Source organism: Brassica rapa, chromosome A09 (genome assembly GCF_000309985.2).
Source record: "Brassica rapa cultivar Chiifu-401-42 chromosome A09, CAAS_Brap_v3.01, whole genome shotgun sequence".
Lineage (NCBI taxonomy): Eukaryota > Viridiplantae > Streptophyta > Magnoliopsida > Brassicales > Brassicaceae > Brassica > Brassica rapa.
In genome coordinates, this window is record NC_024803.2 from 30,302,697 (window position 1) to 30,330,537 (window position 27,841).

Genomic DNA, 27,841 nt, shown 5'->3' on the forward strand with positions numbered 1-27,841 from the left:
TCCTATATGATATATAGAAATATGTATATCCACAAAATAGTGTCCACAAAACCTCGTTCACATGGACATCAAAATATATTATAAATTTACAAAAAAAAATATATGCATTATGGATATCAAAATGTAGAAGAGAAAAAGTTATAACTTATTTTATACATTAATATAGATTTTATACATTATAATTTGTAATAATGACCAAAAAAAATGTTGGGAATGTACATAAACACTACATGGTATACATAAAGCACTTGTCCACAGATACTAAGAAATTATGTAAGATGATTAGAAATATAAAAACTTGTCCAAGAAAAGTTAGAAAACACATCCATGAAACTTAGTTCATGAAACCTCATCCACAAAATTTTAAAGAGATTTTCTACATTTTTTATCCATCCAAATCCACATCTTCTTATGTTCTTGTATTTTTCTTATATGTTCACAATTTTGCATCCACACTTCTTATGTCCATACATTTTTTTATATAATTGTTGAAATATATAAAATATATATATATATATATATATATATATATATATATATATATATATATATATATATATAAAATGGATGTTAAAATATAGAGAAAAACAAATTACAATTTATGGTAATAATTATACTTTCTTCAAATATCTTAAATTCTGAGAAAAAAAACAAATAAAAACATAAGAACTTTGCAAAAAAACAAAGAAAAAGTTGAGAAGAAAAAAATGCAACCATCCTCTAGTTTCCTTTAACCAAGCGTGAAGGGTATTGCTGTAAAATAACAAGGGGTGGAAGAGGACAATGTGTCCCTCCAATGGAAAGTGTCTTATCATGACAAAAAAGAGAAGAATGTGTCTGAGAAGGTAACGCACTCATCCCCTAAACGTCGAGCAATAAATAACGTGTATCCCTTAAATAAATGTATTACATTTACGGTACTAAGATTATTGTCCAAGTATACTCATATATCGGTATTAGTGGCATTTTTTTACTTGGATTATTGTCCAAATATACTCATTAATTATATTTCCATTACTATTAGACATTAAATGGGTAAATTATATGGTTATTACATTTATTAGAATTTTACTTCTGCATATATGTTATTACATTTATAAAGGAAGCTCAATATACAAAATACATTATTTCCTTAGTAAAAGAGATGCTTAATTATAATATGGCGTTCGACTAAAATTATATATGGAAAGCTTTAGATCGACTAAATATCTCTAGCTTTAACTATAAAAGAGATGATATGTTCTATGCTTTTCCTTCATCATTCCTATTCATCTCTAAAACCCAGTAATACTCCTAGCAACTTTCAGCATTCGTTTCTAAAATCCAGTAATATTTCTATTTAGTTTTGGATTTTTTTTTTATATTAAGCTTTTAGTTTTGGGTTTTTTATATTACAATGTGTTTTAGAAAGTTAAAGAACCTTCAATTGTTGTATGCTGCAACTGTTTTTTTTCAAATGTTAGAAGTCTTATATTATATTTGAATGTACTCTTATCTTCAATTAAAAAAAAAAAAAAAAAAGAATCTCCGATGTCAAATTTTTTCTTAAAGAATTTCCTTCTTTTCAAGAGACTACCGCTCAGGCACTTGATGAGTTCCTTGGACAGGACACATGAATCTATTTATGCACATAAGAAAAACTCGAATAATCAATTTAATCTAATACAAAAAAGCATAAATAGATCAGCATACCTAAGATCTGAACAGTTTAATTCTGAGTTTGCAATTTCAATTAAAAATAAAACGTCGAACCCACGTATGTTAGCCCAACTTAATTTATCTTTACAATAATCCTGAAGAAAAATTCTAAAATGTTCAGTCAATAAACTTTTATACATTCAAAAACCGATAAGCATGGTTTACATCTCATATTATAAGTTTATATACTAAATTATGTATATATAATTTAAACATGTAAGATAGCTATCTCATCCCGCGCAAAGTGCGGATTACTACATAGTTGGTGACAAACTTAAAAAATCTTTTCACTACAAACAAAATTGACAAATGTACTCAACGCCAAAATTTGTTGCTTGAGAATAGAATAAGTGGCAGAGAAGAGACAATTGGGTTCTCTCTGAAGGCAAAACGTTGAAAGGGCTTTGTTGTTGTTTTGTTTGGACGTCAAGAAGTCTCTGTTAGGCCCCTGGTTTGTTATAGTACTCGGATTCAGTTTACTAATTCCACAGTTCAGTTGTGCTATTTAAGATTTTTTGTTAAATAAGGGAAACAAATCTGTAATTAAACATTTTTATGGATTGTGCAATTTCAAGATTTGGTATTGTTTTTTTTTTTTTGAAAATTTGAGTAAGGAGTTAAGGTGAAGGGCTTGTAATGAGTGGCCAAAATAGATCTAGACCGGTCCAGTGTCTTTCTCACTTTATCTGTTGTATCCATTTGCATATCTTTTTGCCTTCCATGCATGAATCGAACAACACAACACACACAAAGAGATGGAGAGAGAGAGAGTAGGGTGTTGAAATTTTGACTAATCTTGTTAGTAACAACAACACTTGTGATCTTTTGTGATATTTTTTTCTTTTGCTCCAAAAAATTCAAAAATAAAAAAGAGAAAACAAATCTCTAAACTTTAAAGGATAGAAGAAGAGTGTGGAATTTATTTACAAAGTTTGTAGCTTTAACATTCTCTCCTCTTTGCTTAGCTTGAAGGTAGGAGGATCTTGTACTTAAAGCCAGAGAATAACTGTCACATCCCAGAATCTTGATCCTTAAGAAAGCATCAACCTTTCCTCTGCTTCCCTTCGCAGTCTGTAGCCTTTGGGAGATTTTTGAGGTAAACTCATCAAGCACAGCACTAAAATGGGTTCTTCTCGTTTGATCTTCCTTTGTTCTAAAGTAACCTTCTTTTTTATTTCTTGATTCTTCTTGTTTAGTGTTTGATCGACCAATCAAGATGGAGAAGGAGTTTGTGTGCAAGTTCTGTAACAAGAAGTTCCCTTCTGGGAAATCACTCGGAGGTCACATCAGGATTCATTCGCCTCAGAGTTCAGTTCATTCAGATGGTTTCATTGGCAAGAACAACAACAGCAAGAAGAGGTTGGTGGATCAGAGAGCTCTTGCCAGTCACAACTACGAGGGAAAGAAGATGGAGATGGACACCCAATCTGCTTCTGAGACTACTACTACTACTTCCTCTGGTCCTACTACAATGATCAAAAGATCCAAGAAGCAGTCCAGTTCTGAATCTTTTAGCACTGTGAGCTGGTCTTCTGATCCTGGGATTGATCAAGGATCTAAGGATCTCATGTTTTTACATTTGGGTAGGAAAGACTTTAACTTGCCTGTGAACTCTCTGGTGCCTGACTCATCAGAGAACAACTCTGAGATTCTCGAGACCAAGTCATCTTCAGGGGAGCTGCTTAAGACACCACATAAAGTTGCTGTTGGTGATGATAGTGATGATAGTGATGATAATGGTTCCTCTGATTCTGATTACTTCATGAGTGGACCAAAGAAGTCAGATGTCTCGGTTGGTGGGTCTCTTAGGAACACTGGAGTTGGTTCTGGATTCAACAGCTTCAAGAACGGTGATGAGCTTGGGGTAAAGGAGAGAGGATCAAAGCATGAGCTGGGCAAAAGCAAAAGAGTCTCGCCTTCTTATGGAAGTGATTCTTATGAAGACAAGAAAAACAGCAAGTTTCATAGGTCCAGTGATGGTGGCATGGTTAAGAAGGCAAGTGGTGGAGACAAGAATAGCAAAGGCCACGAGTGCCCAGTCTGCTTCAAGGTGTACAGTTCAGGACAAGCTTTAGGAGGTCACAAGAGATCACATACCATTGCGAATCAAGCACAACAGAGGGCCAAACGCAAGGCAGCTGATATGCAATTCGGTCTCTATCTTCCTGCTGAGGAGGATAGTGATGATGATTGAATTAGAACATGAGAACCACAGCTCTTCTCTCTTTTTTGCTCTAGAATTCTTTTATCAAAATTGTTCAAGGTTCTGACTGTATATCAAAAGCTTTTTGAGTTGTTCATATGAAAAGCTTTGATCACATAAACAATTATTTTCTTTGTGAGTGTTGTTTTGATATAAAGCTTCATGTGTTCTTACTGAGATTCTTCTTGTCTTCAACATATTTAAGATTCCTCTCTTTCTTTCAGATTTCACTTTATAAGTAGTATTCATATTTACCAAATTAAAATACTAGAGCCATTGTCTATGCTTCTGTAAAAAGAGATTTGTGCTCAAAGTTAAGATATGTTAATTCAATTGGATAAAAAGATCACATTTTGGTTCAATAGGTAGTTGGAGATATAGATACTATCTTCATGTGATGATGGATCGTTCTTATTAGGCTTTTCTAATTAGTTTTGGTGTAATCTTTCTTTTAGCCCATGGGAAGCCAATAAAGACCTGAGAGAGAGAGATAGCTTGAGACCCAAGAAACAGTTAAATACACGTTCTTGACTTTTCTTGTATATATTGGTTGTAAACATTAATGTAGAATACATAAACAGATCATTTTGTACGTTTTCATATCATTTAAATAGCAACAGCAAGTGGAATTAATCGAGATCGGAATGTATAATGAGGTCACGGGTTGATACTCATTTAATTATGTCTATGAAAACGACTTCCTCCTCATAACGTCGGCTCATGTGCATCTTCTGTGTTGCATTAAAACTCCCACTTTGCTTATTTCCCTCTCTCTCTTCTAGTTTAAACTTTTCCTTCTCCACCAAAACATATTATATCTCTCTCTCTTTCTCTCCTCATATCAAGCAATGTCGACGAGCCACCTGAACCGTCCGTTCTTGATCCTTCTCCTCCTCTTTGTCTTGTTACTTCTCTCCACTTCTCTAACCGCTGAAGACAACCGGCCGACATCAAGAAACTTCCCTTACCGAACTCACCGCCATGTCCCGAGTGTTCACCATCCGTATCACGTGAGTCCACACGGTTCATGCGACTCTTTCTCTCGTCCTTACGCTCGTTCTATGTGCCTTGAGCTTCAAAGAATCCACCGTAACAGCCGGAAACAGCCATTTTCTCTCCCTCCTCCTCCGCCGGAGATTGACCCAAGGTACGGCGTCGATAAAAGGCTCGTCCCCTCCGGTCCAAATCCTCTTCACAACTAAAAAATCCTATATGTTTGTATACATAATACACGTACGGGGACCCTAGTTATATTTTATTGCTGACACGTTTCTTGGAGTACTACTTGTGTCGAAAGATCTGTATGTTTTTCATAGAGATTCTTTTTCCTGAAGGCGAAGGTTCGATCATTTCTTCATTGAGGATCTTTCTTGAATCTTGATACTACTCTTATGGGAGGGGGAGATGTTACTATTTCCATGCTTGTTTTCTTAAGACTTGTTGTATGAGTGTGGAAACAATCTTGGAAATAGTGTATTCTTGCATTGTCTTTCTTTTTCTATTTTCCTGCTTACGTAAAAGTGAAAGATTTAGTATATAATATATGGTTGGGAACTTGAGATAGAAGAGGAGAAATGCATGAGTTCAATTAATTTGGGAGCTGTATATTATGTAACTTCAAAGTCACCCACTGGTCTATGAATAATAAAACTTAATATTTCATAAAATTTGATGGGCCATGTTATCCATATGTATGCTCTTCTGAGTCTTCTCTCGTGTTATTTCTCGTCTGTCTTTGTCAATACTCAATACTATATAAGTCGCAGACCAAAAAAAATCTTTATTTTTACGTAAAGAAAAGTTATGAAAGAAAATGTCAAGTACAATTATAGCAATTTCTTTAGTTTATCGCCAATTTTTTTAATATAAAATTCATTACATATAACAGCGCCGTAATAACTTGGATCTCATCTATACGTGTGTGAGTTGTAGATATATAAACAAAATTTATTTTCATTTGTGAAAAAAATATTTATACTAGATTTTTAGATGTGGAAATAGTGCAACAAGCAAAAAGTTACAAATAAAAGAAAATGTGGAAATATGAGGTATAAAATAAAATAGAGAACTAGGACTAGGAGACTTGTTACTTTGTTAGTGCATGTAGTGGTAAATAACATAAAGTCCATTCAGAACTAGACTATTCTCACCTCTCCAACAATGAACTTAATATAGGCTGCTGGCCTGTTGTGGCCCAGAAAAAGTTAAAGAAGAACAACAAAAACATGAATTCATTTCCGGTATAAGGTGAAAGATACACATGAAAAATGGTGAGTAGCGTTCAGAAAAGGAAAAGTAACTCAATAGTACAAAAGAAAATCTATTTCCACAATACAAAATAAAACTCATTAATCATGTAGTATCCTTTTTCCTAAATTTCATATTGGATTAATCTTTTAATTTTTTGGTTTGATTGGTAGATCTATGTAATGCATGTATACCACTTTAACACAAACCTTTTTTCTTACAATTTTTCTTTATGTATTTATTTTTGGTTGGTTTTTATCCCAAAACAGACTAATACAATGCGTGTGTGATGCTTTCACTCTTTCTCAAGCACAATCCGCCTAGACTATGGTCACGTATTCACTCATTTCTTCTTTACTTATTAAAATGTAAAAAATCTGATTAATAATTTTCATTTAATTCTTGCTTTGTCTTTTCATCACCAAACTCAAAAAGAAAACAAATCTCCTAACTTTAGATATTTCAAAATCTGTTTTTATTTGTTTCCTGTTTTTGTGTTCTCTTCTGCTTGATGGTAGGATCTCAAGTTAACAAGAGAGGACTGTTACATTCCCCAAAACCTGATCTCTGTCAGAAAGTATCAAGCTTTGAGCTTTTGATGATTCTCTAGTTCATTGTGTTCTTCCAAGATTTGAGGTAAATCAGACAAATGGGTTCTCACTAGTTCCCCTTTCTTCTTCTTCTGATCTGTGCTTATATAGTGTTTGAACTTTTGTCTTTAAGGTAGAAGATGGAGCAGTTCAAAGAGAGGAAGTTTGTGTGTAAGTTCTGTAGCAAGAGGTTCGCTTGTGGCAAATCACTTGGAGGTCACATTAGAACTCACATGAACAAAGAGAACTCAGCTGATTCAGATGAGGATGAGCACAACAAGTTCAGGATCGACGAAAATGGAGGTCAAGCTAGCTACGGTCTGAGAGAGAATCCTAAAAAGAACAAGAGGTTTGTGGTTCAGAGAGACATGATGGCTCTCAAACATCAGCATCAACAACAGCTTCTTTATTGCAGAGAATGTGGTAAAGGTTTCACTTCTTCGAAAGCTCTTTGTGGTCACATGGCTTGTCACTCTGAGAGAGAGAAGATTGTGATGGATAGTCAATTTGATACTGAAGCTTCTTCCTCTCCTATCAGGAGAAGATCCAAGAGAGCTGTAAAACATCATCATCACCACAAGGATGATGCATTTGTCGATGGTGGCAGCATCATGGATCAATCCGATTCATCAGCATCTTCAGATGATGATGAGATTGAACCGGAGCAAGAGGAAACGGCATTGTCTCTGATGATGCTGTCTAGAGACTCAAGTTTCAAGAAAGCACATAACTTGGTTGTGAACTCTCTGGCTGAGTCATCAGACAACAACTCTGTGATTCTCGAGACTAAGTCATCTTCAGGGGAACAGCTCAAGATCTTAAATGTGAAGAATGTTGAGGAGTTTTGTAAGAAAGACAAACTTGGAGGAGTGGATAATGGTGATGTTCTGTATGATTCAGACAATTCTGATTCTGGTTACTTCAGGAACGGACCAAAGAAGTTGGACTCAGATGTTTCTGTTGATGGGTTCCTCAAGAACAATGCATTTAGTAACAAGTCTGCAATGGGATTCAACAGCTACACACCAAAACAGGAAAAGAGCTTGAACAGATTCAGGAACGAATGGTCAGGATCAGGATCAGGATCAGGTCGTTCTTCTACAAAGTATGATCTGAGGCAAAGCAAAAGAGGGTTTCCTTGTTACGGTAGAAAGAAAATCAAGTATGAGTTCACTGAGTCTGTGTATGAAAGTGGTGACCAGCTTAGCTTGGAGACTGATTCTTGTGCGGACACAAACAGAAGTATCAAGAAGATTCATAATAGCAAACCTCCAATGGTTAAGAAACCAAGTGGTGGAGTAAAGAAGAAAAGCAAAGGTCACGAGTGTCCAATTTGCTTCAGGGTGTTTAAATCAGGACAGGCTTTAGGTGGTCACAAGAGATCACATTTCATAGGGAGTCAAGATCACAGGACTTTGGTGATCCAACAACACCACCAAGTAGCTCATGATATGCATACTCTCATTGATCTCAATCTTCCTGCTCCTATTGATGAGTGAATGAAAATTTTTGTTCTCATTATTATTGTTTCCTCTCTGTTTTCATTTCTTTGCTTCAGATTCAAGAATGCTTTTGGTTCAGAAGGTAAAAAAGCAAAGAGTTTCATATTCTTATTTGTTAAAGATCAATTGTCAAAGAGGAGCCCCAAGAAAACCTTGTCAACCTATTTCTGAATCTATCATGTTAATTCATGGATATTTAAAGCAAAAGTGTTGTTGTAAGACGTATCTAATAGTTCAACCTAAAATATATTAGGTAGGTGTATTAATCTTTGAATCATCAAGTGCTCTTTTGCTAAAATCATGTTCCCAATGTAATTTGATTTCTTCTACCTTGGCACCAAACACTGACAAGTGACAACAATTAACATATCTGTTTTTATACCCCAACCAGGCTTTTAAATAAATAGCAAATCATGTTCGGCCTTGGCCCATCTTACAGAAGACAAGATATACAACACCACCCCCAACAAAGGTAAGATCAAATCTATTGTATAATAATTGTACCCTCTACAATGTTTCAAACGTTTTGGGAGTTCTCATGTAAAGATCACAGTTGCGGGATTACCTGCAGGAGGGCACCTCTGCCTTCTCGGTCTTCTTGTTGCTTTTCCCCATCCTGTAATCTCACCGTCTTCAAGTCCAACCACTGATACGCTCTCAGGCTGCGTCATTGACGGGCAAACTTGAGCTTGGCTTACGTTGGTGACCGTTCGTTTTCTTTTTGAGTTCCGTCGAGAAGCCACTCCGGAACTCCAAGTGTGCTCTCTGCTTTTCATAAGCCCACCAAACAACTGGATGTCTTCAGTGACTTCTTGCCTCGATAGAGAAGAGAGTCCAGGGAGTGTATCTCTCTGGAAATCCCGCTTTGGTCTTCCTCGTCTTGCTTGTCCTCTCCTGAGCCTGTTTAAACCTGTCCCTTCGAGTATCAGATTCTTAGGGACTAAGGGCTCTGGCATGTAGTCTTCTTCCTTAGTGGGATGTAGATTCAGGGTCATGGCTTCAAAGTAATCAATCTCTCCTGAAGAGTATTCTTCTCGGTAACCCTCAAAGTCTGTGGCTTCTGGAGACTTATCAGCCTTTCTTTCTAGCTCATCACCGCAAGAAGTGATCATGTCTGCTAACCAGGAGAGCGGACTTTTCAAAGCCGCGTCGGTTGTGGAGGAAGCTGCGTCATCAGGATGACGATGGTGATCAGATAATGAGATGGCGACTATTGCTTGTGCTGCTTCCTTGATTAGTTCATCCAAAGCGTTATCGTCTTGGCCTTTCATATCCTGCGAGCCCCCTCCTCCTTCTTCTTCACTCTCGAGAGCGGGAGGAGCCTCCAAATCTATCCACATATTTCCTTTTGTTTTCACTCTCAGACTGGAACGCAAGCCGGAATCTTCATCATCTTCACTAGCACATGAATTCAGATCAAAGTAGTGTCTGTTGATGGCAGCTTTGTTTCCTTCTTCCTTTACAGCACAAAAGGCTTTAGAACCACGCTGGTCAACAGAAACTGAGGCATCACATGGCAAGTTGATGTCGAAGTCCCGCTTCACTTCCTTATGTTGATCAGCGACACACAAGGAGTGAGAGATAAATGGAGCATGCTCCTCCTTGCAAATAGAATGCTTCTGAAAGACTGGGCCCCCAATATTTTTTCCACTATTCTGTGGGTTGATCAATTCAATTCTTCCCATGTTGGCATTATAAGAGCATGAGGCAGATGACCTAAATCCCGTCTGAAGAGAAACACCATTCCTACCGTCCCCTGCGTCAGTTCCATCCATGAATTGATCGGTCGAAGCATTCAAATCAAATAAGCCACTGGATCTTTCACTTTTGTAAGATGGCTTAGGTTTTAGCCAGGGCAACATAGCTGAGGATTCCTGCGTTTTTAGCCCCTGAAAGCTTTCAGAACTCTGGTGCTTCACCACCTCACCTAAAGAAGCATTTGGTCTAAAGCCTCCTGATGGGAAACTAACGGCAGCCTCCTTCGACCCTGAAGAGAATCCATGATAAACCCCGTTAGTGACAGGGCTTCTCGTATCAAAACTTGTATCTGTCCTTGTGCGCGCAACAAAGTTCATGTAGGGATTCGTTTGAACTGGGAAAAATCTCTGATGTGAGGTGCTCCTAGGGTTCTCCCACGATGAAGACCAATGGCTCCATGGTCTGACAAAGTCAGGGCGGTAGTCATTGTGTAATCTTGGAGCATTAGATGCCGGAAATGATTCCACGTAGCTATCATAAGACGCTTGAGGATTCTTTGAGCGAACTTCGAGCTCACGATATGCTCTTTCCCGGGAGAATACTACATTGCTGTGATCAGTTGTGAGATAGCTCTGAGGTTGAACTGCACTGTTGGAACGTACTTGTACAGAATGGGAAGGCAGATGCAAGTCTCTCTGAGTGCTCCTGTCGTGCCCTATAAACACACCACCACATGAAAACATTCGAGAAACAGAAGATAAGCAAAATAGTTTTATATCATTTAAAAAAAAAAGAGAAATCAAATGAAAGTGAAGAGCATGTAACCTGCGCCAAGGACCATCCCTCCATTTTGGCTTGAGTTTCTTCCATAGTGAGAATACACGTCCCTGGAGAGAGCAGCAACAGGTTCCGCATCTTGCCAATTGAGTGGCTCATTCAAGTCAGCTAAACCATTTGAGTTCTTCACATCCAAGCAAGACCCTGAAGAGTTGCTCCGATGAGAACCATCCTCTCTTCCTGATCTTGGCCGTTTGGACGGAATGCAAGTTGTGATCTCATCGGTCTCATCAAACTCATCAGCAGGGAGCTCAAGATCAATCATTTTTCTCCTACTTTGCAAAGGACCGTTGCAAGCCTGAGAGGTGCTTCCTTCTCCATTCGAATTACTTCCCTTAACTTCATCCACCAAGTTCCTCTGTACTCTATACAAACGGTGAAGTTCATGAACCTGCTGCCATCAATAACAAAAGTCAAAATCTCTTAGACACGTAAAACGAAACCATAAGAAGATAAGTAGATAGAGAGAGAGAGAGACCTGATTCTTGAAAACGGCGTCGTGTTCAAGCATTGTATGTTTCATGAAATCTCTCTCGTATATCATATCCACAGCGAACACACAACAGACCAACTGCAATTTATTAAATGTAAAAACTCAATTACAATCAGAGATCATTATATTATAGTATCATTATGTATCAAATGTTAATGTAGCATCTCAAAGCCAGATTCATCTTTTTGACAAATCCGAATCATCATTGATAAAAAAACCCAGGTTACACGCAAACTAATCCATATAAACAAAAAACGAATACGAGGAAGAAAATAAAAACAAAAAGAGAAAGAATCTAATGTGAAAAATGAACATTATAATCATAAGAGGAGATTAGATTCTGGATCGATTTGACTAACCTAAATTAATCAAACAAAATAAAAGGACAAAAATGGAAAAGTATAAACAAAATTAAAAAAAATATATATGAAAATTTGGTGGATTTTTAGTACCTTTGAGATTTTACAAAATCATCTGATCGCAGATTGAACAGAAGAGGAGAAAAATCATATGTTTAATCGTGTTCGTAGATAAACTGGAAACACTACTCACTCCCAAATCGGCGGCGACACACAATTTTTATCGATAAATGAAAAAAAAAAGAAAGAGAGAATAATAAATAAAATAAAAAGTGCTCCCCGAGATTCACTATTTTTATTTTTTATTTAAATTAAAATAAGAAGAGAGAGGCTGCCTAACAATCGAAACGCCATGGAAGAAGACGAAGAAAGCTCCCAAGCCGTCTTCTTCGATCTCTCTCTCTCTCTATCGTCGTCTCTGGCTTTTCTATCTCTCTCAGATTCTGTGAGCGAATGCAGCGTAAATAAAAGAATAAGACCTTTTATATTCTCTCTCTCTCTCTCTTTTTTTTTATTAACTTCTCGGATTTGGTATGTTTTCTTTTATTAAAGGAAAACAAAATTAAAATATTAGAAACGAAGGCGACCCTTCCGAATAACAGTGACATGATATTTGTGTCTACACTCGGTCCTACACCCCTACTTCTTCTTCTTTTTTTTATTGTTTTCTCGTATTATTTTATGTGTTTATCACTTTTATAATATAATTTTTTTATTTTTATCACTACTAAAGAGATATTTTTAAAAATATCTTCTTTACTAAGTGGCAAAAGACTCTTATGCTCTTGTTATTTATATATATAATAAATCATTATTTAAATAAAATAAAAAAAAAATTTATGTTTTCGAATTATACTTTTTCAAATTTGAACTTTTTTATAAATTTATTTTCTGAAACTTTTTTTTGAATTTTTTGATATTTTTTTTCAAATTTCTTTTTGAAAAACGAAAATTATGTTTGAAACTATTTTTAAAATTTTATATATATTTTTAAGTATTTATTTATATATTTATTAGAATCCTAAATTTCACATTCCAAAAACTCTTATCCACCCCTCAACTCTAAACCCTAAGTCTAGATTAGTTAACCTTAAGAATATAATTATCTTTATTATTCATTAAATATGAGGGTAAAAATGGTTAGTGTAAACATGAAAAGTGGTATTATAAATGTGCTATTTGTGGCAATTTCTCATAATCTTATTCGTATTTTTCATTTTCTGGTTCGTTACGCTTGCGTTAAAGTAGTCACATTATGCTTTTAATTTACAGTAAATAAATGTGTATTGATGATTGTAAATAAAATTATAGATAACACAAAGGCTTTAAATAGTTATCATAATTACAAACCAGCGTGATAAAAAGGGAAAATGACATAGTATAAAAAATCATCCACTAGTTTTTTTTGTTAGGTGTATAATAGATGAAGACTTTAATAAATCAAACTCGATCATTAAACAAATACACTCAAATAACTCGGAAGATGAATCAAATCCGATGATTAAATTCGTTAAATAAATAAAATTAGAAAACATAGTTCAAGCTCATGGAAAATTGAAGTGAACAATCAGCTTTTGAGTTCGCAGCTCATTTTGACACTTCTAAATCTAAAAAGTAATATTTCAAATTTTCAACCAATTATGGTTTTACCATATTTATATATCTAATTACATTATGGGCATCTAAAATATTTTCTTAAGATAATATTAGCATTCAATTAATTATTTCTTTATAGCGATCTTATTTTGTCAATATATTAATTATAATGGACTAATGGTAGTAGTAGGCTTCCATCCTGATTTCAAATAGTTATACAAAATGAAAAAAAAACTAATTATTTTGTGTGTGATAACATTTGTTTCGTAACATTAAAGATTTGATTACAGGACATAATTGTCATTTTCTTGTGATTGTAGATGATTTAGTTAGGGGTAGAAATTTGGTTATAGATTTGAGAAAATTTAATGATCTAGATATAGATATTTAAACCCGGTATATAAATACATCATGTATTTGCTTTTTGAAAGATGATTGAAATAGATATGCGTGTTTAAAAATGTTTTAGCCGTGAAAATGTTATTGAACAATTTAAAACACTTGTCAATCAAACTATAAAAATATTTCAATGAGAATATTTATAAGTGTTTCTCAATATTTAAAACTGAAAGTAGTAAATAAAAATTTTCATGAAAAATGATTTCAAATAGCTTCAAAACATGTTTTAAAAAATTATTAAACAATATTAAAATAAGAGAAATAGATTTAAATAGTTTAAAACATGATTTTGTTTTCTGATTAGCACAATGGTCAAAATGATCAAATTATGATTTATCAGAAAGGTGAATAGCAATCGTATTTTCCTATAAATATCTGAAAAATATATTCAAATTTTGAAATTTTATTTTTTTGGAATTAAAAAATAATTAAAGAAATTCTGTTAAAAATTAGTGCGACTTTCCTGAATATGTATTATATCTTTCCAAAATTAAGTTATACACATACTTAGAAAAATATTACTTAATAGGTCTAATATCTTCTAAAAGTTTATGAATATATTGATATATAAAATATATATTCATAAAATTTAGGAAAATTTTCATAAATGTGTAAATAGAAATACATTATTAAATTTATATTTAGGAAAACCTTCATGAATATATATTTATGAATACATTACTGAATTTAAAGTATATAGATATTTACTAAGATATTGGTGAATATGTATAATATCTTCTTAAATTTTTAGGAAGACATTCCTTAATTTGATATCAAAAATTTATAAGATGTTACACATATTTAAATATGTATATAAGTAAAATTCAGAAATATATTATATAGATCTTCGTATAGATACGTACAAGTTACATTTTAAAAGTATATTACATGTTTATTAATGCATTTACGAATTTTAGATTTTTTTTTACAAATTCAAGAAGATATTATACATACTGAGAAATGGTCCTACTAAACTTTGTAAGAGAAAAATGTTTCCTAATAAATTATGGGAAAAAAACATTTTTTGGAAAAACATTTTTAGAAAATCAGCGTGGACAGTAGTGGAAATGACAAATAAAAAATTATCCACTATTTTTCTATGTGATAGATGGATACTTTAACAAATCAAACTCGTTCATTAAACTAATCCACTCATATAAAGATATATCACAAATCACTAAATTTATTTAATAAATAAATCTAAAAAATATAGTTCACCCTCATTAAAAATCAAGGTGAACAATCAGCTTTTAAGTTCGCGATTCATTTTGATAATTCTAAAAGTAAAAGTTAAATTTCAACTAAAATTATGGTTTTACCATATTTATCTATCTAATGACGTAATTGGCATCTAATATTTCTTAAGATAATATTATTCATTCAATAAATTATTTCTCTATAGTGATTTCGTGTTTAGATTTATAATGGTGGTTTTAGACTTTCATTTATTTCTGATTTGAAATAGCTATACAAAATGAAAAAGGACTGATATTTTTGTGTGTGATAACTTATGGGAAAATATGGGAAAAAATCATTTCCCTAATAAATTATGGGAAAAACATATTTTTAGAAAATCAGCGTGGACAGTAGTGGAAATGACAAATAAAAAATCACCCACTATTTTTCTATGTGTGCATAATAGATGGATACTTTAATAAATCAAACTCGATCATTAAACTAATCCACTCATATAAAGATATATCAACTCGATCACTAAATTTATTTAATAAATAAATATAAAAATATAGTTCAACCTCATTAAAAATCAAGGTGAACAATCAGCTTTTGAGTTCGCGATTCATTTTGATACTTCTAAATGTAAAAGGTAAATTTCAACCAAAATTATGGGTTTACCATATTTATCTATCTGATGACGCAATTGGCATCTAATATTTTTGTAAGACAATATTATTCATTCAATTAATTATTTCTATATAGTGATTTCATGTTTAAATTTATAATGGTGGGTTTAGACTTTCATTTATTTCTGATTTGAAATAGCTATACAATATATAAATATCTTTTTGAAAATCGAAAATTATGCTTGAAACTATTTTTAATTTTTTTAAAAAAGTATGTATTTATATATTTATTAGAGTCCTAAATTTCACATTCCAAAAACCCTACACCACCCCTCAACTCTAAACTCTAAGTCTAGATTAGTTAACCCGATGGATATAAGTGTCTTTTACCTTTTATTAAAAATGAGGGGAAAAAAATTAGTGTAAACATGAAAACTGGTACTCTGAATGTGGTATTTGTGGCAATTTCTCATTTTGTTTTGAATATTTTTCAAAAAAAATTAAGGAACAATTTTTCCTTTAATAAATTTATTAAGACCTTTATGAATATGTACGATATCTTTCTGAATTAAGGTTATACACATAATAAGAAAACATTACTGAATAAGTAAAATATTTTCTTAGAATTTAAGAATTTATTGATAAATATATAATATACTCATAAAGTTTAGGAATTTTTTTTACTGTATATACATTATTAAATGTATATTTAGAAAGACATTTATGAATATATATTTATGAATACACTATTTAATTTTAATTATATGAATAGTACGATATTCTTGAATATGTATGCATCTATCTAAAGTTTTAATAAGACGTTCATGAATATATCTTAAATTAATATATATATATATATATAAAAGCATTTCTGAATTTTGAGATTTTTTTTACAAATTTAGAAAGATATCATTCATTAATGTATTATTAAACATTTTTAATGTTTCGTGAAAAATACGGGAGAAAAAATCATTTTTTAGAAAAAGAAATTAAGAAATTTTTTAGAAAATATATATTTTCAATTTTATTATTTTCAAAAAATTTATTTATTTTTATGTACTTAGTAAATAATTAAATTAGATTATAAAAAGTGTGTAATTCTCACTTTATCTCTTTAGTAAAACTTGATTTAGTCACTTTGATCTTTAAGAGCTATTTAAGTGATAAAAAGTAAAAAGAAACTATTTAGAATCTTTTTTGTAACATCTTTGTAACAATAGAAGAATTAAGAATATTTATTAAGAATAAAACATTGTAAATTTTCAATATTAAGATGATTATTATTTCTAGTTATTTTTATTCATACACGTCTGACAATAAGTTAATAACATTATTAATTTCTAAATGAAGCATCAAATTTCAACAAAAAAATAAATGAAGGATCAAATGTTTATGAGTCCCCAATATGTATAAAGCTTTATCAAAAAGAAAAAAAATATGTATAAAGTTAAGAGTTATTTAGACCAAAAGCCGGTCTGACCCTCTTGAGTCTTTTTAGTTTAAACTTGGGTTGTGAAAATAAGTACCCCTGGCTTTCTAGATAATTACGAGTTTTGTGATTATTGTTAGAAGTTTTGTTTCTGGCCGTTACTGATTGGTTGATTATCTCTCTTCTCTTACTCAATAAAAATATTCAATTAAAAAGGTTGTTTTTGTGGAGATTATTACTTCAACTGCCACTATTCCAGAAAGCATTCTTTTCAGGCCTGACACGTGTGGCAGGTTTCAGTGGATGCATATGTTATGCATTTGATACTACAATATAGGAGTATTTTTTTTTTTAGCAACTATATAGAAGTATTTCTATAAACGAATCTAATTAGTTATTGTTTGAAACTTTTGAATTTATTTTAAAAGGTTTTTTCGGTCTTATATAGTGATAAAAGAGTTTCAATTGGAGCTTTTGTCTTGGATTCGATTTTTTTTTGCCATTCATATACGATTTAAATGACAAGAAAACCCGAATTTTTATGAATTTTTTGGTGATTAGTTTTTGATCCTAAAAATCCTTTGGGATCACATTAATGTTATCAGAAAAAAAAGTAGTTTGTAATATTGGTTAATTAATAAAACTTATTTATACCAAAATGATTTTCTCAGGAGAACATGCAAGATAACAATAATAAAAGTAAATTAAAGTATAGTGTGTGTTTGTATTGGTGGGTGGATATGTGAAAGAGTGATGTTTTCAGCCTTATATATTTTCAGGGTTAAAGTCCTTATGATCATTATTTCTCTCAGAACAATAATATTTATTCAGATATGTATACCAGGCGTTACAAAAGTTTATTTGTTTAGCAATTCTCCTGCCAAACAACCACAAAAACCTCACAAAAGATTGTATTCTTTGGATGCTATTATGTTTTCAAAATATTACACTAAGAGTCAGCTTTATATTTTGTTATAGATATATGAGCATTGTTCTTTGAGAAACATTATTTTCATGCATCTCCGACAAATCTCTGGGATGAAATCATAAACTGGCTCCCCAGCTCTTTGCAGGATGCATCAATTGAAAGGACACTACTAATTTTTGGGTCCAGTAATAACTATTTAAATATATCTTTCAAAGAAAAATCTGTAGTGAAAGGTGGAAGTCGAACTTGACGTCTGTAACGTCCTACCATTGGATCTGTGTTGTTTTCATTTAGACTTGGGCCTCAAATATAATTAATCTATTAAGGTTACAAACCCATGCTTGGTTGACTTTGTATCTAAAGGCCGGGTTGGGGATGGAGAAAAACTGGCGTATTCACAATCACAGATTCACACAGTTCAATTTTATACAAAGCTTCCATTATTTATTTATTTTTGGTAATTTTAAAGGGTTAAACCTGGATCTATGGGTTTGATTGGTTGAAACTGTAGCTTTCTATTTTTTGCTCTAAAATGTAGGTTTAAAATTTTTAGCTTTGACTTTAATTTATTTTGCTGTAAAAAAATCTCAGAACACTAAATAAAAGCTTTAGAGAAAGTGTATATCATTATATTTTTCTTTTAAAAAATATAGGAAATTATTTTTTTACCTCTTTTATTTTTATTTCTAGTACAATTTTTTTTTTATATATCATTATAATATCAATTCTCTATTTTTGAAAAATATAGAAGTGTTAGAGATGGTTTAACAAAGTCAATGTTTATGAGGAAAATAAGTTGTAAATTGTAAATGGGACAGAAGATCATTCAAGCTAGTTTTAAATCGTAAAGTGAATCATAGTGTTTGCAAATGTTTGGTTAGAAAGCATTGATTTAGCTCTCGAGTGTTAGTTATTCATCTGGGCATATGTCGATATAGGTTAACAGTGCTAATTTTATAACAGACAGTTTCAACTATTTTCAAAGAAAATTAGAAAATGTATTTCTAAAAATAAAACACTAAAGAAAGAAATTGGGTCTTTGATCATAAGATCTATTTAGCCCATTTTCTCAGTGGTCCCAAGTAACACAATTCCATGAACAAAATGATTTTGTTTCTCAAAATCACCATTTTTTCTCAAAATCACCGTCCAAGCTGCGGAAATGTGGAATCTATAGAAAGTGATAAGCTGGTAACTTCTCACTGTATGTATATACATATCCTCTTTGACAGATATACATTTTGGTACATCCAAGGACCAAGGTCTCACAAGTGGAGGGCTTTATCATGCGTTTGTTAGAAGCATTGAGTTCAGAGCTCATGGTATGCTTTAAGTCTCAATTCATAACCTATGTTAGAAATCCGTGTTCATCACTAGGTTTTTGCATCTTGCCCAAAAGTACACCAAATGGAGCTTTTGTCAGTTGTGGCCGTGGAAGCTATGTTATTGTACGTGATGTTCAACGTAAGAAAAAAAACTATTTGAGGTAACTAAGAAACAAACACTTCTCTTCTTGCTTTTTACCATTTACTTTGACTACTTCTTGATAACCCTTTGATCTCTGGCATAGTGGCATGTGTTTCGTCATTTAGCCATCCTGTTGATCCTTTCGGGTGTTGTTACATCAAAGCTATACTTATTAGGAAAAAAGCTAAAGAGAAGTGAGTTTTTTTTATCTTTCATCACTTAGCTCTATTTTTCATTTCGAAACCCATAACAAAACACTTGTATTGTATATCTCGCAGGAAAAGGACCTTCTCAATGTTAATACTTAGTACAAAGGTTTAATAACCACTAGTGTGCACACGTATAACTGCATGCAGACCTTTGGTTACACGCTAAGATTAACAAGTAGATTTGTTTACACACAAAAAATAATTTATATAATTAGCCCAATTAGGCGTAATTATTTTCCCGAACCAAAAAAATGAACCGAAAAAAGAATATTGACTGATAATCATAAATTTTGTCCAAATAATCATAAAATTTTATATTCAAAATATTTAAATTGAACTTGAAACAAAATAAAAAAAATTAAATAAACATCCAAAAATTCAAAATATATTCTGCAAAATCGAATATTTGTATACAAAATTATCCAAAATTTTGAAATATTCAATTCTTCTTTTAAAAATATCAGAAAAGTTTAATTCAAAACGATTAAAATTATATATATCCAAATCACCCAAACTATCCAATAATTTAATTGAATTATCCAAGTAAAGATGAACCAAAACCAATAGTTTCCCGGTTTTAGTTTTGTTATTGGAATTAATCCAAATCAAAGATTACCAGAAAATAATCGGGACTGAAATTTCAAATGATACCCAAAATAACTGATCCGGCTGCAGAATCTCAAATCCTCCAACTTATGCTAAACCTGGCTTTTCGATTGTAGAAGAGCTAAGAGCACCATTATCCCAACAACTGATTATGGGTTGCTTAATTATATAATATTGGTTTTTAAGAATTTTTTTTAGTAAGCAACTTAACTAAGCAACTTGATAATTTTCCTCCTCCATTGCAAGTTGCTTATATTAGGGATTTTAAAAAAATTTAAAACTGAAGACAACAACATGACTACTCCTCCTGACTACTGACCCTGCCGTGATAGAAGACAACCACTCCTCGTCTCTGTTAACTTCACGTGAAGCTCCGCCTGCACAATCATAGAAAACATTATCATACATGTATACAAAATTCCACGTGAAGCAGAGCCTTCCACAATCATAGAACAAGCTGAGACAAGTACATTAACTACATGAAAATTAAGAAACACATTAACAACAAAGACAGCAAGTAAAACAGAACACTTACTTATACTAATTAGACATTAACTCAGAAATGAGTTTTAGCTACAGAACAAGAATAATCAAAATCAAAGGCATACATGATTGAACTACACCGAGAGAGGTCCGTGATGTTTACCTTTCGATTTGAGGAGAGATGCATCGAGCGAGGTCCGTCGAGAAGATCAACCGAGAGAGACGCCCAGTGCTTCATCGTCGACGTTATCTCGTGAAAGACAGACGGAGAGGAGAGGCGCAAGAGAGGCGGAGAAGCGGAAAGGCGAAAAGGAGGCGGAGGCGGAGAGGCGAAAGGAAGGCGCAGAGTCGATACACGTCGCCGACTAATTCATCGCGAAGAGAGGTGAAGAACGAAGCCGGAGAGATCAATCGCAACTCTCTGATTTTTTTTTTTCAAGCCGATACAGAAAGAGAGAAGAGAGAGAGAAGAAACCGTGAAAGGTGGACGCGTGTCCCATAAGCGTCGTCGCTTTCTTCCCTTAATTAAGCAACGTTGCCGCTATTAATATGTAATTTCCATTTATTTTTAATCACAATTAACCTAAGCAACACCCATAAGCAACAGGGATAATGGTGCTCTAATATATTTCATTAATTAAAGAGAGATAAGAAAGAATTTAAAAGAAAAACTCAACAACGCAAGCTAGTGGGACCGCGTGATTCGTACGCGACGCATCATCGCAGGAGATAAATGTGGTTAAATCTAAACCGTACAAACATTCAAATCTAACGGACGAAAATAATAAGATAACAATACAAGAAAACCCTAGAAAAGAAAAGGCATCTCCCTTCCTCCGCCGTATAAAAAGCAACCACTCGCTGACTTCTCTCTCTCTTTAGTTTTTTCATTCCCAATCTCAAAGCATACAAACATGTCGGACGAAGAGCACCACTTCGAGTCCAGCGACGCCGGAGCTTCCAAGACCTACCCTCAGCAGGCTGGTAACATCCGTAAAGGTGGTCACATCGTCATCAAGGGCCGTCCCTGCAAGGTATATATAGCTCCCCCATCTCGTTCTTTGTTTTGTGATTAGATGATTTGTATTTAGGTTGCAGTAATTAGATCGTGTATTTTCTGTTATTTTGACGGCTTTCTTATATTTTTGATAGATATGAATAAGACACAACAGATCTGAGAGTACTAGTTTGTGTAATGAATAACAAAAGCTGACCTTTTTTTGTTTTGGTATTTATTATGGGATTGATAAGGTTGTTGAGGTTTCGACTTCGAAGACTGGCAAGCACGGTCACGCCAAGTGTCACTTTGTTGCTATTGATATCTTCACTGCTAAGAAGCTTGAGGATATTGTTCCCTCTTCCCACAATTGTGATGTAAGTTAAATAAAAAAAACACAATTTAACTAGATTCGATTGTTATGTTTTGTTATGATCTGATTCAGATTGTCTTTTTGTTGTTGTTGTTGTTGTGACAGGTTCCACATGTGAACCGTATTGATTACCAGCTGATTGATATCTCCGAGGATGGCTTTGTATGTCCTCTCATGGCTCAAGCTTTGTTATTTTTTTTTCTCCCTGTTTGAAGTTGTTAATATTTTTATTGTTCACGTTACAGGTTAGCCTTTTGACCGACAGTGGTGGCACTAAGGATGACCTCAAGCTTCCCACCGATGACAGTCTCAGCGCTCTGGTTAATTTCTTGCCTTTTTTCTTACATTTGTTTCTTTTTCATCTTCTTTGAGATTGTGAAATTGAGTACAATTTGTTGTATAAATGCAGATGAAGAGTGGATTTGAGGAGGGAAAGGATGTGGTGGTGTCTGTCATGTCTTCAATGGGCGAGGAGCAGATCTGTGCCGTCAAGGAAGTTGGTGGCGGCAAGTAATCAAAGTATCATTCTCTCTACGCGGAGGATAATCTTATTACCCCAGTTGTTATAAGAACAAAAACATGTTTTTCCTTTTTCTCTAATTTAGACCATTTCTATGTTTTACTTTTGCTAGACAACCATTATCCATTGGTTTTGGATTGTTTAAAAGTTCGGTGTTTTAAACAAGGAATTATCATTAATGTCATCTTGTGCTTGGTTATGCTTTTAAGGTTGTGTTTAAGCAACTTGGTTTACTTCTACATGTGATTCCCTTTACATCTTTAAGAATCACAAAACGATGTATACTGTCCTTTCGCAATTTACTGAATAGAGTACGTTGGTTATTGCCAGTGAAGAAGGTAAAGATAAGTGTTCGAGTCACGATTTTACACAAACATTAGTTATAAGCTTATGAACACAAACACAAACTTTGGTAATGAACACAAACACAATTAGCAAACAGAGTTCAATGTTATCTCTTTCGAAAAACTGGAATTAGTGTGCGTGTCACAGTTCATTCTACTTTGAGAATCTAATGATAGTCCCTAACCAATCGTCAGGTACACTCTCTCTCAATTCGCCGTTGAGTGCTCTCTGTGAATGAGGAGTCGCAGCCTGTTTAGGAGATAAACAAAGCACAATGGTGTGAGATTCATCTTTATCAAAGACTAAGAGACATGATTTAGTTTAAGGCAACAAAGGTGTCTATAATCAAACCTTCACAATGTAGACATCGATTCCGAGCTTCGCAATCATAGCAGCTTCTGCTATCTTTGTTTCCATTCCACCCGTTGTATCATGGGCAGCAACAGAGGTTTGAACTGTTTTAATTCCAAAATCAGACTAACCTTTGAACTAATCACATAGTTATAGAATATTGGTTCCTTTTTCTTTACCTTTCTTGTTTGTGAGGTCCATCACTGGATTCACAACCTTCCAGCTTCCATCTTCTCCAACAGCTGCATGCATGAACTGTAAGGATTAGTCCAAGACTTGAAAATAACATTTAGAAAGAAACGGTAAAGTTTGGAAACTAACCGATCTCTTTCAAGAGCACAGCATCATTCTCTGAAGGTGGTCGATCGAAAACGCCATACACATCTGTCTTAGTAAAGAGTTAAGTTACTCAGATAACAATTGAGTAGGTAGAGGGAGAAAGAGAACAAATTAAAAAACGCAAAAGCTGATTTCTAAATTAGCAAAAGGATACGAGGAAGACAACATATTCTGGCTTCAAATGATCTGCAAGATGACGGATGATAACATCACCACTCAATATGGTGCAGCCCTGTTCAGGACAAAGACTTATTCAGCATTTCAAATTCTAAGTGGACAAGAATCTAGACACATGTTTGGTATCTCGGGAGAGTGTGTATTACCAGTATATTGTCTAGCACTGCATCTCCATGGAGAACCTAGCCAGGGAAAAAAAAAATTACATTCAAAATTTGAGAAACATCTCTACCTAAAAGCCAGTGGTAGGATTCAAAACTTACAGGGACAAATCCTGAAACGATTGTTTTAGCTACTGTTGATAGATCCGCAGAAGCCACCTGATGCAAATAGTAATCTCATTAGAATTGAACCAAACAAATATGTCAAAGAGGAAAAGAAAAGAAGTTTTCAGTTGGGTCTTACATCTCTTTTGGAGGTTGTCCAACCACATGAAAATGGAGACATGCCGATTGTAGGAATACCCTCTGGAGAAAAAGCATCAAGTTTCATTGTTTTCCTCTCAATAATGACATAGTTTCATTCAGAGGAGAGAGAGTGAGAATAAACTTTAAGAGGTACCTCGTGCAAGTGCTCGTACAATCTCAAGATTAAGATTTGTAACCTGAAAAAAGGAAACATCAGAACAACAACAACTCCAGAGTAGCTCAAATAAGAGTATTGGCTTTTTAGTAGACAGTCTCACAGAGATACGAGTAGCGACGAAACCAGCTTTAACAATAGGCTTCTCAAGTCCTCCTTTGTGCACACCTGATCTGCTTGCCTGAAAGTGTCCAAAGGAACCTAACGATCCACAACAGAACAACATAAAAGACTAATCAAAGATGTGCTTTGATCCTTCACTATAAGAGTAAAGCAGAGACGAGTCTAACGTGCAACAAGGAAACAGCTAACCTGCGCCGTGAACAACAACAAACTTGCTAAACTCAGACGAGTCCTGATCACCCAAGTCATCAACATCACAAGCAATCTCAGAGCTTCCAGGTCTCTTGCTCCAATCCATTCCAATAACCTTGCTTGGAGCCGAACCCTCCGTCATAGCCTGACGTAACTGACACGCCACAGCTTCCAGATTCTCATCGTGAATCTCCTCCAGCTCGTTCTTCCGAGTAATCGCCGCACCTCCTATCAGATCATTTAAGGCAAGTTACTGTTGTTACACATGTCTACACAAGTATGTCGATAGGACAAGAATCAAATCAGAAACAAAGCCATTTGGATCCTATAAGACCAAAGAAAAAACTAAAAATGCGATCTAAATAGAGCAAAGGATGTGAAGAGACAAGAACTGGGATCAAAAGGACAAAACAAACCAAGTTTCACAATGCAACGAATTGATCTGGTCGGAATCTCAGATAGATTCAGCTCCATCGTGTCTCTCAATAGCTCTCGTCTTAAATGGTCAACGGCGTGTCACTCCCCCGCTCTAACTCAACTTCATCGTACTACTCGTTCTCCTCTTTGCCATTTTCTTTCACCGGAAAGATTCCAAGTAATACTTTTTCAAAGAAGCCCATTTTAAACGGGCTATTATTGGGCCTAACCCATTTTCATTTATCAAGCTGTAAACACGATTTTCCCAAACCGGGATTCGGTTCATTAATTTTAAGATTTCGGTTTAGATTCGCGGTTTAGCTTCAAGTTCGCGATTGATTTTGATTATCTTCTGTACGAGGGGACAGAGAACACGCTAGTTCTGTTCTGCCATCACCTGTGCCACCGACAAATTGTTTTTTTTTTATCTTGTTTAAAAAAAAAAACTTTTGATCTTACGTTTATAGAACGTAGAACAACATCGTCGAGATCCAGTCCAAGATTCGTCTTTTTTATATTTATTGAGCTTATAAGGTTGGATCCGGACCCGGCTCCGACACACTCAATCTCAACGCTTTTTGTGAGTATCCTCTCGTTTTCATTCACTTTTACAGCGTTGTTGAGATCATCTGATTCACTCCACTTTTGTTCCCTTCTTGAAGCTGCTGATCTGGGTTGTCTGAAAGATCTTCACTTTGCTTTGGTTTCATCCCACTTCTTGTGAAAATGGAGACGGAATCGAATCCCATTTTGCGGAAAACGGAGCTCAAGTCATACAGCCACAAGCACTTCCACTCTACCAACGCGTTAGAGATCCTGAGAGAGTCTGTTCGAATCCTCCGGTACAATCTCGGTGCGTTCATGCTAACCGCTGCCGTTTTGATCTGTCCCGTCTCCGCTGTCCTCTTACCGAACTTTCTAGTTGACCACTCGCTGGTGAACAAACTCACCGTGAAGCTCCTCTTAGTAGCCAAGTCGAGCGGTCTGCCTCTCCAGCCTTTCGTGAAACACTCTTGTCAGAAATTCGCTGAGACCGCTGTTTCGTCCGCGATGTGTTTCCCTCTGTTCGTCACCGTGTCGCTCTTGTCTAAAACAGCTGTGGTTTACTCGGTGGACGCTACTTACTCGAGGGAGAAGGTGGAAATAAACAAGTTCTTGGTTGCGTTGAAGAAGCTGTGGAAGCGAGTTGTGTACACTTACTTGTGGGTTTGCATTCTGATCGTTGGCTGCTTCACTTTCTTCTGCGTTCTTCTAGTATCAATCTGCAGCTCCTTCTCTGTCCTCGGCTTCTCTCCTGATTTCAATGTCTACGGAGCCATCTTAGTCGGTTTAGCGTTCTCTATCGTATTCGCCAACGCCATCATAGTCTGCAACACCGCGGTGGTGATCTCGGTTCTTGAAGATGTTTCAGGTGCAGGAGCGTTGGCTAGAGCTAGTGATCTGATCAAAGGGCAGGTTCAGGTGGGGCTGTTGATATTCCTCGGGTCGACGCTGGGGTTGGCGTTTGTGGAAGGGTTGTTTGATCACAGGGTGAAGAAGGTGAGTTATGGAGATGGGTCTTCGAGGCTGTGGGAAGGACCTCTTCTCGTGGTGATGTATTCATTTGTGACGCTTATAGATTCGATGATGAGTGCGGTGTTTTATTTCAGCTGCAGAGTTTATTATAGTATGGAAGCTTCTTCTGTAGGTGAAGCTCAGCCAATAATGATGGATACTGTTGAGGTTGTGGATACTTAGCAATGGTTTTGGATCAGACTCAGAAGCGTATTAGTTGAAGATGTATATCAGTGATGTGTTACAAAAGGTATACATCACTAATAATATGCTGTGAACTTTTGTTTGGCAAGATTTGTTGGATTCAACTAAGACTCAGGCGAATGGACATGTAAGGGTATTAGTTGAAGAAGATGTAATTTTATACATTTTTTGTTTTCACTTGAAAAAAAACTTAATGCATTTTGTAAGGTTTTCGTGTTATCTACTATACTAAGTGTTCAGATATGCCGCATAAGCTAAAAAAACGTGCAATCATATTAACAGCCACACCCTTCAGTTTCAGATGAATAAAAACTGAAAATTTCATTTTTTTTGTCGAGGCTTACAGACCCCATCTATCAGAGTGATTGATCTTCCCAACTTTCCAACCGATCCAAAAATGAATGGCTATGAAAGTTTTTTTTTTTTTTTTGCTTCAAACACAGATATTTGATTACTTATTATTTTGAGATTGTTTGAAATGTATTTTTTTGGCCCTGGTTTAAGTTTTCCACCTTCCAATTTCATGCTACCTTGATTTGATTAGCAACAAGGCCGACATATCTTTTGCAAAAGAGAGGGTTTCAGTCTTCGATAAATACCGAAGAAGCAAGTCGACAGATCTCGAAGTTGCAGCGTTAAGTCATGTGCATGGCAATGTATTACTTCTATAGTCCCTATCAAGGTTCTAAAATTCGGTTTAGGCGGCAACTTAGTCTTACCCAAAAGATTTTCCTAAAATCCTATTTATACCGATTTATACGATTTAAATCAGTCTAAATATGTTAAATTAAGAAATAATATTAATATAAATCCACAAATTTGTCTAATTTCTTTTGTTTTGTATATCTAGTTTTATAACTCATCACAATATTTTTATAATTTAACTCAAAAAATTAAAATATCTCATATAAACGTAAAATATATATAAAATAAATCAATAATATTCGTTAACGCTTAAGCTTTGCCTAGGCTCCGAATTATCCACCTAGTCGCTAGTCCTCTATAAAGCGTCTGGTTACCGCCTAGTGATTTCTTGAACATTTGTCCCAGCTATATTATGTTAATAATGTCAAAAAATCTATTTGCATTATCGTATCTTACCAATGAGTTTCAATCTGTCC

General features: G+C 34.3%; 7 protein-coding genes and 1 long non-coding RNA gene across 12 annotated transcripts; 5 read left to right on the forward strand and 3 right to left on the reverse strand.

Moving 5' to 3' along the window:
* The first annotated feature begins 2,605 nt into the window (after window positions 1-2,605).
* Window positions 2,606-4,078, forward strand: LOC103840626 (zinc finger protein ZAT1). The gene is made up of 2 exons (XM_009117129.3): window positions 2,606-2,794; window positions 2,895-4,078. Exon 2 carries the CDS (start codon window positions 2,915-2,917, stop codon window positions 3,890-3,892), a length of 978 nt encoding a protein of 325 aa, XP_009115377.1. The 5' UTR covers window positions 2,606-2,794; window positions 2,895-2,914; the 3' UTR covers window positions 3,893-4,078.
* A 295-nt stretch (window positions 4,079-4,373) lies between these two features.
* Window positions 4,374-5,568, forward strand: LOC103840627 (CLAVATA3/ESR (CLE)-related protein 9). The gene has a single exon (XM_009117132.3). It carries the CDS (start codon window positions 4,750-4,752, stop codon window positions 5,101-5,103), a length of 354 nt encoding a protein of 117 aa, XP_009115380.1. The 5' UTR covers window positions 4,374-4,749; the 3' UTR covers window positions 5,104-5,568.
* Window positions 5,569-5,588: 20 nt separating this feature from the next.
* LOC103840629 (zinc finger protein ZAT4) lies at window positions 5,589-8,351 on the forward strand. 2 transcript variants are annotated; one of them, XM_009117136.3, is made up of 2 exons: window positions 5,589-6,784; window positions 6,872-8,351. In XM_009117136.3, exon 2 carries the CDS (start codon window positions 6,879-6,881, stop codon window positions 8,235-8,237), a length of 1,359 nt encoding a protein of 452 aa, XP_009115384.1. In that variant the 5' UTR covers window positions 5,589-6,784; window positions 6,872-6,878; the 3' UTR covers window positions 8,238-8,351. The 2 variants fall into 2 exon arrangements, with proteins under 2 accessions (XP_009115384.1, XP_009115385.1); XM_009117137.3 differs by having other exon boundaries at window positions 6,876-8,351.
* A 234-nt stretch (window positions 8,352-8,585) lies between these two features.
* On the reverse strand, window positions 8,586-12,208 carry LOC103840628. Of its 4 annotated transcripts, none has more exons than XM_009117133.3 (4): window positions 11,721-12,208; window positions 11,254-11,346; window positions 10,764-11,169; window positions 8,586-10,653 (listed from the first exon to the last, which is right to left on the reverse strand). In XM_009117133.3, the coding sequence occupies exons 2-4, from the start codon at window positions 11,317-11,319 to the stop codon at window positions 8,777-8,779; spliced, it is 2,349 nt and encodes a 782-aa protein (XP_009115381.1). In that variant the 5' UTR covers window positions 11,320-11,346; window positions 11,721-12,208; the 3' UTR covers window positions 8,586-8,776. The 4 variants fall into 4 exon arrangements, with proteins under 4 accessions (XP_009115381.1, XP_009115383.1, XP_033136775.1 ...); XM_009117135.2 differs by having other exon boundaries at window positions 10,764-11,166; window positions 11,721-12,188; XM_033280884.1 differs by having other exon boundaries at window positions 10,764-11,166; window positions 11,968-12,187.
* A 5,625-nt stretch (window positions 12,209-17,833) lies between these two features.
* LOC108869870 lies at window positions 17,834-21,173 on the reverse strand. The gene is made up of 2 exons (XR_001956372.2): window positions 20,710-21,173; window positions 17,834-20,440 (listed from the first exon to the last, which is right to left on the reverse strand). It is a non-coding gene; the product is annotated as an uncharacterized LOC108869870 (long non-coding RNA).
* A 144-nt stretch (window positions 21,174-21,317) lies between these two features.
* LOC103840630 (eukaryotic translation initiation factor 5A-2) lies at window positions 21,318-22,644 on the forward strand. The gene is made up of 5 exons (XM_009117138.2): window positions 21,318-21,580; window positions 21,798-21,920; window positions 22,022-22,078; window positions 22,162-22,236; window positions 22,326-22,644. Exons 1-5 carry the CDS (start codon window positions 21,461-21,463, stop codon window positions 22,428-22,430), a joined length of 480 nt encoding a protein of 159 aa, XP_009115386.2. The 5' UTR covers window positions 21,318-21,460; the 3' UTR covers window positions 22,431-22,644.
* Window positions 22,645-22,734: 90 nt separating this feature from the next.
* On the reverse strand, window positions 22,735-25,150 carry LOC103840631 (isopentenyl phosphate kinase). The gene is made up of 12 exons (XM_009117140.3): window positions 24,962-25,150; window positions 24,543-24,773; window positions 24,334-24,431; window positions 24,210-24,252; window positions 24,054-24,115; window positions 23,912-23,968; window positions 23,795-23,830; window positions 23,626-23,703; window positions 23,454-23,520; window positions 23,312-23,374; window positions 23,133-23,236; window positions 22,735-23,030 (listed from the first exon to the last, which is right to left on the reverse strand). The coding sequence occupies exons 1-12, from the start codon at window positions 25,017-25,019 to the stop codon at window positions 22,935-22,937; spliced, it is 993 nt and encodes a 330-aa protein (XP_009115388.1). The 5' UTR covers window positions 25,020-25,150; the 3' UTR covers window positions 22,735-22,934.
* Window positions 25,151-25,300: 150 nt separating this feature from the next.
* On the forward strand, window positions 25,301-26,963 carry LOC103840632. The gene is made up of 2 exons (XM_009117141.3): window positions 25,301-25,542; window positions 25,625-26,963. The coding sequence occupies exon 2, from the start codon at window positions 25,689-25,691 to the stop codon at window positions 26,697-26,699; it is 1,011 nt and encodes a 336-aa protein (XP_009115389.1). The 5' UTR covers window positions 25,301-25,542; window positions 25,625-25,688; the 3' UTR covers window positions 26,700-26,963.
* The last annotated feature ends 878 nt before the right edge of the window (window positions 26,964-27,841 follow it).

What these genes read in the sequence shown, in the direction of transcription:
- LOC103840629 (XM_009117136.3), top strand. Translation starts at nt 6,879, where the DNA reads ATGGAGCAGTTCAAAGAGAGGAAGTTTGTGTGTAAGTTCTGTAGCAAG.
- LOC103840628 (XM_009117133.3), bottom strand. Translation starts at nt 11,319, where the DNA reads ATGATATACGAGAGAGATTTCATGAAACATACAATGCTTGAACACGAC. An exon ending in ACGCCGTTTTCAAGAATCAG is followed by an intron (nt 11,170 to 11,253) that starts GTCTCTCTCTCT and finishes TATTGATGGCAG; the next exon opens with CAGGTTCATGAACTTCACCG. An exon ending in AGGGATGGTCCTTGGCGCAG is followed by an intron (nt 10,654 to 10,763) that starts GTTACATGCTCT and finishes GTGTGTTTATAG; the next exon opens with GGCACGACAGGAGCACTCAG.
- LOC103840631 (XM_009117140.3), bottom strand. Translation starts at nt 25,019, where the DNA reads ATGGAGCTGAATCTATCTGAGATTCCGACCAGATCAATTCGTTGCATT. An exon ending in TGTACGAGCACTTGCACGAG is followed by an intron (nt 24,116 to 24,209) that starts GTACCTCTTAAA and finishes CTTTTTCTCCAG; the next exon opens with AGGGTATTCCTACAATCGGC. An exon ending in TCGTTTCAGGATTTGTCCCT is followed by an intron (nt 23,831 to 23,911) that starts GTAAGTTTTGAA and finishes TTCCCTGGCTAG; the next exon opens with GTTCTCCATGGAGATGCAGT.
- LOC103840630 (XM_009117138.2), top strand. Translation starts at nt 21,461, where the DNA reads ATGTCGGACGAAGAGCACCACTTCGAGTCCAGCGACGCCGGAGCTTCC. An exon ending in TCAAGGGCCGTCCCTGCAAG is followed by an intron (nt 21,581 to 21,797) that starts GTATATATAGCT and finishes GGGATTGATAAG; the next exon opens with GTTGTTGAGGTTTCGACTTC. An exon ending in ATATCTCCGAGGATGGCTTT is followed by an intron (nt 22,079 to 22,161) that starts GTATGTCCTCTC and finishes TTCACGTTACAG; the next exon opens with GTTAGCCTTTTGACCGACAG.
- LOC103840632 (XM_009117141.3), top strand. Translation starts at nt 25,689, where the DNA reads ATGGAGACGGAATCGAATCCCATTTTGCGGAAAACGGAGCTCAAGTCA.
- LOC103840627 (XM_009117132.3), top strand. Translation starts at nt 4,750, where the DNA reads ATGTCGACGAGCCACCTGAACCGTCCGTTCTTGATCCTTCTCCTCCTC.
- LOC103840626 (XM_009117129.3), top strand. Translation starts at nt 2,915, where the DNA reads ATGGAGAAGGAGTTTGTGTGCAAGTTCTGTAACAAGAAGTTCCCTTCT.